Source organism: Eleutherodactylus coqui, chromosome 1 (assembly GCF_035609145.1).
Source record: "Eleutherodactylus coqui strain aEleCoq1 chromosome 1, aEleCoq1.hap1, whole genome shotgun sequence".
NCBI lineage: Eukaryota > Metazoa > Chordata > Amphibia > Anura > Eleutherodactylidae > Eleutherodactylus > Eleutherodactylus coqui.
The window spans coordinates 361683302-361697781 of NC_089837.1; the positions used below are offsets into that span (position 1 = coordinate 361683302).

At 46.8% G+C, this 14480-nt stretch overlaps 1 protein-coding gene across 1 annotated transcript in view; it reads right to left on the reverse strand.

The window, feature by feature from the left end:
• MFSD9 (major facilitator superfamily domain containing 9) overlaps nucleotides 1-3380 on the reverse strand; it is a 29716-nt gene extending 26336 nt beyond the window's left edge. Inside the window, exon 1 of the mRNA XM_066577799.1 lies at nucleotides 3212-3380. Coding sequence (XP_066433896.1) covers nucleotides 3212-3286 — 75 coding nt within the window. The 5' untranslated portion in view covers nucleotides 3287-3380. The remainder of the gene's footprint in view (nucleotides 1-3211) is intronic.
• Nucleotides 3381-14480: the final 11100 nt, after the last annotated feature.

Sequence of the window (14480 nt, forward strand, 5' to 3'; positions counted from 1 at the left end):
TAACCCGAGGCCCTACTGATGTGTCCGCTTCCCTTTAGGGCTAGCTGTTTGAAGAGGAACCTGTGAAAGCTGAAGGAGCAGCAAAAGCAACGCAAGTGTAGTAAGCCAGATGCTAACAATGTGGGACCAGAAGGAAGAGGTGGAAGCAGTGCTACAGCCACTAGAGTTGGTAGTGCAGATGCAGCTCCCATTGATTTCAGCAGACGCTTTGCCTGCAAAACAAACTCAGACCATTACTGTACAGGCAGCGTGATCTGCTTCCTGTGCTGTCCATACTGCCAGCGGTACTGGGAATCTGCTGATTGGAGGGTAGCCTGAGCGGCAAACCCCTTGCTGATCATCCATTGATGACCCACCCTGCGGATTTAAGTTATGAGCTTGGTTCTGATGCCATATTTATTTTATGAGCTTGGTTCTGGTATTGTATTTATCTACTGAGCCTGGTTCTGGTGATGTATTTATCTTATCAGCTTGGTTCTGGTTCTGTATTTATACCATGAACTCAGTTACTGTACTGTATTCAAGTACCAAGTTTTGTTCTACTGCAGCATTTATGAACCTGGCTTGGGTTTTGTGCTGTACTTATATTAAGCGTTTGTTTCTGATACTGTATTTATGTTAGGAGCTTGGTTCTGGTACTTTTGTGGCTCTTGGTTTGGAAACACATGGTGTGGCTGTCCAAAGACGGCTAGACCATGCCCACATGCTGCAGCCAGTCGCACAATTTTACTGATAATTTGTGCAGCCATTGGCCACTGCTTGGAGGCATGGTTTGGCTGCAGGTGGCCAGCTACATCATGTGCTTTCACCTGTAGGGTGGGATACTACTCATGGGCCAGTGTTGTGTGCTTCCCCTGCCCCCAAATTAAAAATTTGCCAGACATCCTCCTGTCCCTCTCAATATAGTTTATGTGGTAGATCCAAGTAACAGCATTACACAAAGTGAGAATTTAACTAAAATAGAATTCATAATCCCCAAGCAGAACGCAGCTGGTCAGAATTAAAGTCACATGACTCAGGGAAAAGAGACTGACAGTTTCAGACAGAAAGAACTAAGGCTGGATTCAGACGACCATATACCGGCTGGGTTTTCATGCCCGGCTGATATACGTCGTCTCTCTCTGCAGGTGGGGGAGCCTGGAAGAGCCAGGAGCAGTGCTCTGAGCTCCCGCCCCCTCTCTGCCCCTCTGCACTATTTGCAATGGGGAGAGGCAGGATGGGGCGGGGCTAATTCTCAGAACTAAGCCCCACCCACATCCCGTCTCCTTTCATTGCAAATAGTGCAGAGGGGGCGGAGAGGAGGCGGAGAGGGGGCGGGAGCTCAGTTCCTGCTCCTGGCTCTTCCATCCTTCCCCCCCCCTACAGATCAGGACACCGAGCCGATATACGGTCGTCTGAATCCACCCTAACTAAGATAACAGTAGTTCCCATATACACACACACTGAGGGAGATAGCTACATAATGAAGAAGTTAAAAATTAAAAAAAAACCACAGTGGCCCTTTATATCTTGTCCACGTGGTTTGCACTGTAAATGCTGCAGAATTTCCACAGAAAAGGCTTGTGTAAAGGCACCTGTCAAGTCCATTTAAAGGGGTTTTGTGGGTTAAAAGGGCTTAAAATGAAAAAAAAAAAAAAAGGAATACTCACCTATCCTGGAGGCTGCCCTTCCAACACTGCAGCCCGGTAGCCCGCCACACAGAATCCAGAAGGTGGGTGGTCAAATGCTGTTCATTGTGCACGCGATACTTGAGCGGTCACATGTCATGTGACTGTTTGCTGCTTCTTCCGGGTTCTGTGTGGCAAGTATTCAATCTTATTTCAGTTCAAGCCCGTTTAACTTTTTTTTGTCTTAGAAAAGGTGCAATTTTTAAAGGGGTTCTGACATTAAAGAAAAAAAAAAAAATGTACTCACCTTGCCTGGCCAGGACCGATCGCCAGACATGTCCCCTCCAGCCGGCATCTTCTTCTGTGGCTTGTAGAAGCAGAGCAGGAGTGGTCAAAATGACCACTTCCTGCTCTGCTCCGTCCGTCAGCCACTTCCGAGATGAACGGATGGGCTGCCCACAGCAAGCACGTCACAAGCAGTGCTTGCTGTGGACGGCACGTCCGTCCTGGCTGAACTCCGAGATTCTGCGCGTGCGCAGTGGAGACGCGGCCTGTCCTGACTCCTGTCAGAGGGCACCTCTCCACTGTGCATGCGCGCAATCCCGGAGCGGCGCGGCTCGTGGAGGAAGAAGAGGAAGAACAGAGCCTGCTGGGAGATGACCCCCCCACCCTTCCCGATGCCAACAACAACAGGAGACAAGGTAAGTATCATGTTTTTATGATTTAACAGCCATTAAATCGTGGGTTCCCTGTGTCCATTAGGCAGACCAGGGAACAATGGCTGCTAACGCATAAAAACATTATTCATGTCAGAACCCCTTTAATCAAAGTTGCTTGGCATTGCCGTGGAAAATACCACATTGGCACGGGCAATATTGGGATGAGTTTCTCGGCCCAATATCCTGCTCGCCCATGGGAATGTAACCTTAGGCCCCCGTCACATGGGTGCATTTCTGTTGCAAATGTAGAATCTTCGTGCGCAATATGCAGTGAAAAGAACACATTGATTTCAACGGGTTGATTCTTCTGTTAATTTTGGTTGCACAAAAAAAAACAAAAACGCAGCATACATCAGTGCAACCAAAACCCCCACAGAAGTCAATGGGGATGTGCAAATGCCTGCGCAATACACTAGGAGATGCATGAAAAACTGCGCAAATGCATAGGAAAAAGAACGCATTTGGAACTCATTATTTAGCCATTTTAAATCTGTGCATCTTTGTTTGCCGTGCGCAGATGAACAGGCGTTGGGCGTAAAGAGTACAGGAAAATACGGAAATGCATGCGCAAAAAGCATTGCTCAGTCCGGAGATCCGCTGCTCTCAGGTGCGTGCAAGTTTGCATACGCTGGTATGAAGGAGGCCTTAGGAAGATGCTACATAGTAGGCTCTATCGTCATACATGGTTCCATCCACCCACTAGACGACATATGAAGACCTAGAGATCATTGAAGGACCTCAAAATCCCCCCTGAGTGCCTCTCAGCTCCAGCTGTGTAGAAGATGTGATCTCAACGGGATCCTATAAGGTTACAATGTATCACTAGGTATACAAAGACTCCGGGTATATAATTAGCATACATGACCCCGCCCACTTGTCACTCACCAAGAAGCCCACCAAGTGCAGGCACTGCTGCAGGCTCCGCCCACTCGGCGTGCTCTTTAGACTGGGATCCCCCATTCTCCATCGTCCGTGTAGGAGCCCCTCCGTGTAGCTGCGCCCTGCAGAACTACCGCAACCAGAAGGGAACCCGGAAATTGCCGAGTATGCCGGCGGAAAGTGCCGACCGCAGTACGCATGTACAGAGGGCCGGGCTTGTGACGGGAGCCGGAGCTGACAGCCTCGTAACCCCTCCACTGCTGGGAATTAGTGTTAGTCAATGGAAACCTTCAATGGCCACCGAGTGCTGCAGGGCACGTTATACACAGAGACCACTGAGGGGCTTCCGACAGACGACCGCTCAGGCACCTTCTGCAGTGACAGACAGCTGGCAGCACATTGTCATATGTAGGCTGGTGCGGGTCTTCCACATAGGGGAGTGCAGAGTATGGAAAGCCTATATATCACCCAGGGATGTACAGCACCGACCGCCATTGTTCTCTATCTAAATCATCACGATCACGGTTTTCTGTAGAAAAGATTCTAGAAACATTTCCAAGAACGGATTAGAGATGTGGCCACCGTTAGCTGCAGGGTGACAAGCCCGTAAGGCCGCTCTCACACGGACCGCTTCTTACAGCATTTAGTGTGGCACTTGAAACACACTAAGGCTGGGTTCACATGGGGCAGAATTACCGTGCGGAAGGTCTGCACGGAAATTCCACTGGCGGCGCCTAATTCTGCGATTAGCGAGCAAAGTGGACGAGATTTTTGCAAAAATCTTGTGCACACGCTGCGGCCAAGCCGCAAGAAAACTGACGTGAATTCAATTCCACAGCATGTCAATTCTTTTGTCATTTACGCAGCGGCCTCTCTATGAGGAGAGATAGCCGCAGCAGAGTGCCTACGGCGAAACACTCCAAAACCTGTGGCTAAAGGCTGCGGGTTTTAAAGCTGCGCTTATCCTGCAGAAATCTCAGTGCGGTCGTTCTGCAAGATTTGCGCGGGGTTCCGCCCCGTGTGACCACAGCCTAAATGCTGTAAAACGTCTCGATTGATTCCAATGGCGTCTCTCAGACCAGTGTTTGAATGCAGCGTTTCTAACGCCACAATTTTTCAAGCGCGGTCTGCTGCATTTTCAGACGTTTAAGTGTTTTTAAACACGATGCGTCGCCCATTGAAATTCATGGGGAGCGTTTTGTGTACGGCGTTTTACCGCGTTTTGGAACGCAGTATTCTATGCCACCGGGAGGGAAAGTGAAGGTGGTGACGTCATCGGCGTGCCTGTGTTGTTAGTAATACCGCAGGCAAACGCTCACACTGAACACTGTACAACGTGAAAACACTGCGTTTACTAATGTAGCGTCTTTACTATCGCCTGCGGCCTAAGGGTCCATCTTTACGGACAGCAGTAGCAAGTCGCTGCAGGGTCCCAGATAATCGGACATTACTACACTTCCCTTTAATGTTTCTTTCTCTAGTATTTCTGCACTGGCTCCCAATGTCTGACAGGTTTTTTATTCGTTGTTTACTACATTCACCCTAAGGGCTTTTACCCACTAGCGGTTGTTTTTTTTTTCTGCAATTTCGCTGCAATGTCAATGGGACTTTCTAATATCAAAATCGCATTGCACAAAAATCGCAAGTTTGCGTTGCTGCGATTTTTGTGCAATGCGATTTTAACATTAGAAAGTCACATTGACATTTGGAAAAAAGAACGCAGTGAGATTGCAGCAAAAATGAAACAAAAACGCTAGTGGGTAAAAGCCCTTAGAGTGAATGTAGTAAACAACGCCATATAAGCTTTAGGCCTCATTCACACAGGCTATAAAATCCCGCTACAAAACGCATGTCTGTGAAGCCCAGGGTTTACAATGGGTTCTTTCAGGCTATAAAAAAATCTCTCACCTGAAAGAACCCACTGGAAGCCATGGGCTTCACAGACATGCGTTTTGTAGCAAGATCTGTCACTGCAAAAGGCACCCGAGCGATCGTCTGTTGTGAATCCCTCAGTGGGGTCAATGTGTAATAAGCCTTTCTTCACAAGTTCTTCAGGACTCAGTGGCAGTGGAATGTTAACAGTTAATGAGCCTTAGGGCTCCTTCACACTGGCGAGAAAATTGTGCGGATTTTCTGGCGATGTGATACTGAGTGAAAACACATGATTATGGAACCAATGATTTTCAATGGTTTCATTCTGATTTGTAATGTTTTCACTCCTGCGATTCTGCGTGAAAAAAAAATTGCAGCATCTCCTTTATTTTTGCGATATCGCCCATTATTTTCAATGGGGCCGGCGGCAGCAGTGCCAGCCCTATTGAAAACAATGCGAGAACATGGTGATCCCCTGCTGCTGCTGTGATAGCCACATAGGGGATTCCTTTAGCCCCGCAGGGATGCAAAGCTGTCACATCCAGGTGGTTTCCACATGTTCTCAATGGGGCCTATCTTTTAACATAATACGCAGCAAGCTCCCATAGACTTCTACAGCAGCTGGAGAAAAAGGGAGGGGGGAGGGAATTACTCAGTACAATGCTGGGGAAAAAGACAGCTTTCCCTAATTAATTTTAATGCCATTCCAAGGATTTCTGCCAATCATTGCTTGCCATCGCTTCTGCGTATTTTTTAACATTCAGGCAGCAGCGCACTGTGTGAATGGCTTTAAATACGCTAATTAAGGTGTCAAAAGTCATTTATGTGTATATAGACTGCGTACAGGTAATCGTAAAAACGCATACAGTCGTGTGAAGGAGGCCTAAAGATCGGGACTCGATCGGGTCAAATCTTTATTCGTGCGATTATACGCTGCGTATTGTTGAATGTAAAAACGCATACGGTTGTGTGAAGGAGGCCTTAGGGCCCATTAACAGGGCCATATTTCTGCTGTCCATGTATTTCAGTGACAGCACATGGATCCGTTACAGCCAATTCGGGTATTCACACATGGGCTTATTTTCACGTTGACCGATGGCCTGATGTGCAAAGAATAGCAGCATGTCCTATTCTGGTCTGCATTACGGACCAGAATCAGACATGCCATGCCCAGTGTCAGTGGGTAGCAGGCAGCACATGAACCTGTTACCATGTGCTGCCCGCATATGCCCGTGTGAATGGGCCTTGAGTTCACATGGCATAATCCAACATGTCATCTTCTGCACAGATTCTGCCTCTAAAACCATGACAGTCATCCACGGCTCTCTTGCCTCGGTTTTGCTCCACATCCGCACATGAAGTCAAGTCATTTCTTCATGCAGATCTGTGCGGGACTGTTTTGGTAGTTCCGCCCGTGGAATGAGCCCCCTGACAAAGCTAATCTGCGAACTAATCTGGGCCGCAGATTTGTGCTGCGGTTGTAGAAGCAGAATAGAAAATTCCACATTGGGTTCTACCGTGTGAACATAGCCTGAAACTCCTAACTCATTGTATTCACTCTGTGTGAGGAACACGTCACCTTCCTAGCAGTGAAAGGGTTACAGCTTGTACCTTACAGAAGACGGTTCCAGCTCCCATTGATCACCAGAAGGATCCGGCTCCTTTGGCAGCTTGTCCACAAACAACGCATCACGAGTGTATATAGCGAGATTCTGGGCAGTCAGCTGTGTATCCTCATAACATAACTGGCTCCTAGGGGTTTCATTCAGACTTGGCGTCATCCGCTAGTAGTTTATTGGTCACATTACTTAAGTTCACTATAAAAAGTGACTGTCCTCACCGCTGTCTTTTTTGGGTTGTGAATATATATTTTTTCCTTCTACCGTAGATCTAGAGATGAGCGAACGTACTCAGTAAGGGCGATTTCGCAATCGAGCACCGCGATTTTCGAGTACTTCACTACTCGGGTGAAAAGTACTCGGGTGCGCTGTGGGGCGGGGGGTTGCAGAGGGGAGTGGGGGGTAGCAGCGGAAACAGGGGGAGCCCTCTCTCTCTCCCTCTCCCCCCCACTCCCCGCTGCGACCCCCCGCTCACCCACAGTGCACCCGAGTACTTTTCACCCGAGTAGTGAAGTACTCGAAAATCGCGGTGCTCGATTGCGAAATCGCCCTTACCGAGTACGTTCGCTCATCTCTACGTAGATCCACACTGGATGTATTTGCTGCAGCGGACTAGTTGCTGGATATATACTGTACACAAGGACTGGAAATTGTGCTGTGGATTTGCTGAAAAATTCACCTTAGGCTGCTATCACACAGGCTACAAAATTGCACAATATTGTAGCGATACAACAGTGCTACAAAAGTGTGATTGTTCCAATAAGCGCAAAAGGTTCCTTCACATTAGCTATGTTTTGTCCAGTGCTATGTTGATGCTATGTAGCCCATGCTTCCCTATAAAGACTCCTTGTTGATTGTATCGCATAGCGCGTACTTGCGATCTTCGTGCTATGCGATACATTTTTAACATTATAAAATTGCACAAGAAAATAGCAGGTAGCAGTAATGTGAGATTTTTCACAAGAAAAAGAATCACTTGCTACAAAATCGCATGTACAAAGCTGCAATATTGCAGCGATTTTGTAGTGCCAATATCGCTGTCGCCCGTGTCAAAGAAGCCTTATGCATCGCAAAAGGGTGAAATCTGCAACAAAAATCCTCAGCACAGATTGACCTTCTGCAATTTGAAGTCCACACCACAGGTTAAGGCTACATTCACATGGGCAAGAATCTTGTGCGAATTTTGTGCGTTAAGAGACACACACTTACCCTGTCAGTCAAACATTACGGCTGACAGGTATATTGTTTTTTTTTTTTTTCTCCCTCTTGTCAGTCTACCATCAAGGCTGACATTTGCTCTATTTGTTATTACTAGGGATGAGCGACTATACTCACTAAGGCACTACTCGCTCGAGTAATGTGCTTTAGCCGAGTATCTCTCTGCCGCAGCTGACAGGTGAGTTGTGGCGGGGAGCAGGGGAGAGCGGGCGGGAGAGAGAGATCTCCCCTCCGTTCCTCCCGGCTCTCCCCCCGCAGCTCCCCGCCCCGCGCCGACCCCCGAATCTTTCGGGACGAGCAGGGAGATACTCAGCTAAGGCACATTACTCGAGCGAGTAGTGCCTTAGCGAGTATTTGAACCGAGAGCAAGGCAGGTGGTTTGGTCTCCGCAACCAGAAAGGACGCACACGGGGTGGTCAAGTTAAGAAAAATGTATTTACTACTGGTTAATAAAGGCAAGTTAATGGTAAAAGAACAGGAATAAGGACAAGCACAATACACAGTATAGTTGGAACAATTCAAGTTAGATTTCACAATATATTCCACGTTTACTATGTCCACCTCCACAGCACAGACACTGAAAGAACAATACTCCAAAAACTATCCCTAACTGACCCTAACTTCAAATTTGGGTGCGCACCCCTTTTACCAGTGGTCTGGGTGGACTGCTTGCAGTTTGTAGAAGCGCGTGTTGGGGCCCAATGTCGTTCCTTCCTTGTATAGCGAAGCGTATTCTCCTCACGGTTATCACAACATCCGAGGCAATAAAATCCTTCTCAGCAGGCAGGAAAACCAGATGGATGAAATGGAATCCAACAGCAAGTAGCTCAGCACACTGACAGTCCTGCAGAATCCATATACCGCGGTGTGATATAAGCCAGGGGTTGTGCAGTTACCGTCCGGTACTCAACAGCACTGCCAGTCTTTAGCTTTGGTGGCAATGTCCACAGCCACAATATCAGTATTACTGGTTAGCCACTGGGCACAGTCCTTTCAGCATGGCTCCACTGAACATTCTGTCTCTTTATACTCTGTCTGCCTCTGGACTGAATTACACACAGGTTAGCTGCACAGGAAAGTCCTCTAAGATCTCCACACACTCTCCAGGCAGCACAGACACTTGGTTCTCTCTCTGCAAAGATGGCTGCTGCTCTCTGTGTGTCATCACATCCTGCTTCCTTCTCATACTGGGTCTGCAGACAGGCAGGCTGACCTCATAGGGGTGTGTCCCTCCAGCATCACATTCCCAGTGCAGGGGCTGCTGACCAGAATCACAGAAACACATATACACTCAATTTTAAAGGAGATGTCCCGAGGCAGCAAGTGGGTCTATACACTTCTGTATGGCCATAATAATGCACTTTGTAATGTACATTGTGCATTAATTATGAGCCATACAGAAGTTATAAAAAGTTTTATACTTACCTGCTCCGTTGCTGGCGTCCTCGTCTCCATGGAGCCGACTAATTTTTGGCCTCCGATGGCCAAATTAGCCGCGCTTGCGCAGTCCGGGTCTTCAGCTTTCTTCTATGGAGCCGCTCGTGCCAGAGAGGGGCTCCGTGTAGCTCCGCCCCGTCACGTGCCGATTCCAGCCAATCAGGAGGCTGGAATCGGCAGTGGACCGCACAGAAGAGCTGCGGTCCACGAAGGTAGAAGATCCCGGCGGCCATCTTCAGCGGTAAGTATTGAAGTCACCGGACCGCCGGGATTCAGGTAAGCGCTGTGCGGGTGGTTTTTTTAACCCCTGCATCGGGGTTGTCTCGCGCCGAACGGGGGGGGGGGTTAAAAAAAAAAAAACCCGTTTCGGCGCGGGACATCTCCTTTAACACAGTATAAACAAATGAAACTTGGCACATCATTGGGCTGTATATTAGGACAAGTATATGCACAGAAGCAGCACTCCTATTGCCATAAGGCTGGGACACAGTCTGTATATTACAAGTATACTCGCTCATCCCTAGTTATTACGTTAGGGTTGCTATTTCCACTGCTGCTTTCATAGTTCTGCAGGATCATTAGTAGCAGTAATCCAGGTAGGGTTTTTGGTCCTTTGTAGCCCTATGACTCCATCGTATCAGGCCCCATACTCTGATATACTGTTACAATTATTAGTGAGTTTAGCCATTGACCTAGCCATATATATTTCTGTACAGGCTGTGGCTTTCTACTGCAGTCGTAATTGATTTCAGTTGGATGATTTCCTTCTATATCCATTGGGTTCCTGATGAATCAGGAAGGATCCTCCCGATGAAACCCATTGAACCTGAGCCTATCTTTTTTTCGCATTTACTTTTCCACATCTGACTTTTCAGTCGAGCTTTGAACTAAAGCAAATTGAACCTAATCTATCTTTTATCATATTTATTATCATACTCTGAATTCTCAGTTGATCTTTGAACCCAACCTGAAGTTTTCTTTATCGCATTTTTGATTGAGCTCTAAATCCTCAACTGAGCTCTGTATCTGTAAACGTACCCTTTCAACCGAATAGTGAGTTCTAGACATCTGACTCTGCACGCTTCTTAGTGAGCATAGTGGACCTTCCTGTCCCATTTTTAGTGTACCCAATAATCCTAGAGATGCGCATCCTTGAGGGGATATTGGTTTCCTGGGTGTGGATGCTGTTCTTGGATCCGCGGCACTCCTATAGGCGTCGCACTCTCTGGGTGTGTATGCCCTGGTAGATTGACTGATCTGACCTTACATCCCATCCTGTATATCAGTATATGGGTTGCTCCTATCAGTTTGTTCTGCAAGTTGCTACTTTGGTCCTATCCGTGTTAAGACAGTCCAGGATGTGGAGCAAGTACAATCTGGTCCTCTGATGAGTAATAACTGTAATAAACCCAACTGCTGGTGAAGTTTTTGTCCTGCCTCGAGCTAGTCATTGTAGCCGGACATTGAAACTGTCTTCTACCACTTATGTTATTAGGTATTACAGTTTGTATCCTTGTATGTTTATGTGTTGTCAGTTTCATAGCCCAAAATTTTAAATTCCATATGACTAAAAATCGTTTTTAGAAGTCGTACTCTCTGTGAAGGGCTTTCCACTAATTTTTAGACTTCTCTGCCCCAGTGACCCTTTTTTGGGGGGGAGACATATAAAACTCGCACGAATATGAACTGCATTCTTTTGAATGGACTTATGCATATGAGGGATTTTGTTTACCCCTAACAGCAATGCTGCGAGGAAAAAAAATCACAGGATGCTCTATCTTTTGGAGTTCCCTTGGAATGGCTCACCCATTATATTCAATGAGACCTTAAAAGACATCACATGGCACTATCATGATGTAGGACGTGCATGAGAGTGCGATGTGATGTTTCCTATTGAAATTAATGGGAAACACTTGTGATCCTCTGATGCGTGGGAAACTCGTGCCTAAGGATCTCAATTTAACAGAATGAAAAACGTCTCGCATCGGCGTGAAAAACACATGTTGGCAAGCAAGATATCTTGCTCGCTCATGTGAATCCGGTCTAATGGTGTGATCACAAATCATGGACTAACTCCGTACCAAAATCAGATTTTGGGGCAGATTTTCACAGCAGGATTCACTCATTCATTACAATGAATGAATTCTACAGTGAAAACCGGCGTCATTTCCGCAATCAATAGAGCATGGATTTGAAAATCTGCAGCACAACTCTCTTCCACTGTGGAGTTTTTCCTCTGAAAGCAAATAGGGTTGTAAAAAATATTGATCAGTGGGACCCTGCTGCTGAGACCGCTTGACTGTTGGAATGAGGGGGCTGCAGCGCATACTTGAGCACTGTTCCCCCTCGACTGCCTTTGCTGCTTTTCACTTCTTTCTAGCCGCAGAAGACAGCCGCATAGAGATGTATTGCACCTTATATAGACTGCTATGCGGTCTGTCTTTAGCGGCTAGAAAGAGATGAAAAGCAGCAAAGGCAGTCGAGGGGGAACAGCGCTCAGGTGTGCTCTGCAGGCCCCTTGTTTTGGCGATCAGCTTGGGTCACAGCAGTGAGATCCCCAACTGATCAGTTTTTTTTAAATGTCTCTGATATGTCAAAAGTTTGTAGAAAGTGCAGTTTCTCTTTAAAGCATTCATTCACTTAAATTTGTACTGAACATTGCCATGGAATTTTTGCTCACTTTCTGCAACCGAAATTCCACAGCAATTCCATTGTATGTGAACTTGCCCTAATTGACATTGCTGATTTTTTTTCCCACAGTTTCTGGATGAGATTTAGGCAAGCTGCACATGAACGGGTCGGATTCTGCAAGCAGATTTCCACACTGGTAGACCTGCGATTTATCGCAGAAATGAATTGCGATTGGTTGCTGACTGTCACGGATTTGAGCATTTTTCCATGCGGATGTACATGGATGCACAACGTCTGCACAGGAAAAGGGGCACCCCGCTTGTCTTCTGCGTCCTCCGATCACTGCGCTCAGCTGTATAACAGCCAGGCGCTGGAGCGGTGGAACAGCTGGATGCAGAAGACAAGCGGGGACACCCCGCTTGTCTTCTGCATTCTCCGCTTTGAGCACTCGGCTGTATAACAGACCGGCGCTCAGAGCAGGGAACAGCTGGATGCAGAAGGCAAGCGGGGGCACTTGCCTTCTGCATAGTGTGGTCTGTGTGGTGCTGCAGGTTTAATCTGTTTTGCTTACCTGTGACTGTAACGAGAATATCCTGTATGTCGAGAGAAAAGAAGGTTTCTACATAGACACAGAAGGGGGTTCTTTACTGTAAGAGCAGTGTGACTATGGAACTCTCTGCCTGAGGACATGATGATGGCAAACTGCCCAAAAGAGTACAAGAGGGGCCTGGACGTCTTTCTTGAGTGTAATAATATATGTTATAGTCACTGATTACTTCAGAAGGGTCAGTGATCTGAAGATTATTCTGAAGTAGGGAAGGAATTGTTTTCCCTATAAAATGAGGGAAATTGGCTTTCTCTGGATCAACATTGGGGGTTAATAGGTTGAACTAGATAGACATATGTCTTTTTTCGGCCTAAGCTGGCTTCACATGGGGCGAGATAATCACGTGAGATTGGTGCATTTTTAAAGTGCACAAATTACACACAAATATGACCCAAATTCTTTTGAATGGGGTCATTCATATGAACGATTCTTTCCTGCATAGCATCGCGATGCTATGCGAAAAACAAATCGCGGCATGTTCTATCTGACTACCTGATCTTGCTCACAGCCCCATTGTTATCAATGGGGCAGGTAGCAGCAATGCCGACCCCATTGAAAGCAATGGAAGAACTCTGCGATCCTCTGCCGTGGCTGTGACAGCCGTGCTGAAGGATCCATGCATCCATGGGTCTTTCACAAGGGGTCAAATGTGATATTGGGCCGTGATTCATTGTCCGATATCGCACTCGCCCATGTGTGTCTAGCCTAAGGCTGCTCTCACACACTTTTTACCGCAATTACTGCTGCGTTTCAAATGCCGCGCTAACCGTGGTACAACGCCTCCATTACAACTCCTCATTGACTTTGCAGACCAGCGCTTTAATGCTGATTTTTGAGCGCTGTCTGCTCTGTTTTAGTGTTTTTTAACACACCTCATCACCCACCACTATAATCACGCTGTAACATTTGTTCAAAATGGCAGTAGAATGCCATGTTTTCGGATGCAGTGTCCTGAGAACGCATGTGTGAGAATGGCCTTACACACTGTTACTATGTTTCTATGAGCTGAAAAGGAAGAAACCCTTCCCTCTGTTGATGTCTTGATTACTATTAATCATGGCATTATAAGGGTTAAACAGCTGGGATTGGAGTTTTCTTTTGTACACATGTGATCTAATGGGAATACATTACATGCAATATCATGCAAAGCAATTTTGCAGCCATGTGCGTCTGACTATCATGCTGTATATGTCAGGCGAGACTGGGGCGGCTGTAGCAATAGTGATAGGCCGTGTTATCTAGTGTCCGAGGCTCAGCAACACTCCTCTTCTGTGAGGCTGTCAGATTCTGCTGGGCTCCAACAGCTGCAAATCTTGGAGCTTTGGAGAAGCAGCTGCGTCCATGCATTGAGTTAAACCCAATTTCATTTAAGCTCCTGTCCAAGCTTCTCGCTGGAGGGTTCCGTCTGACATGCCAAAAACGTCATTCAGACGGAAAACTGAATGACTCCGCAGGTTGTAACTTATGGAACGGAGACTTTGGTCTCTGTGTTTCCATAGAATTCTGTTCTTTTGTGGAATTTTGCTCATATAGAATGCCACAACTGACTGCACTATTCTGTCTGGTCATAATGCCAGAAACAGATGGAATTCTGCTGGAACTAAGGCTGGGCTCACGTGATTGTGAGCATCGTCGTGTTGCACACAAATCTCTGTGTACCACCAATCCCCATGCAGTATCTTGGTGTGTGTGCATGCCGCAATTTTTTTCACGTACGAGAAAAAAAAAACAATGGTGTGAGTAAACCAATAGAAATCAATGGCTATTGGCATTGCATGTCACGTGTGAAAAAATTGCGCGTGCAACGGGCAATGACAATACGCCCATGGGACAGCAGCCCTAGTCATTCAGTTTGCTGTCTGAATGCTGTTTTCAGCTTGTCAGGTGGAAC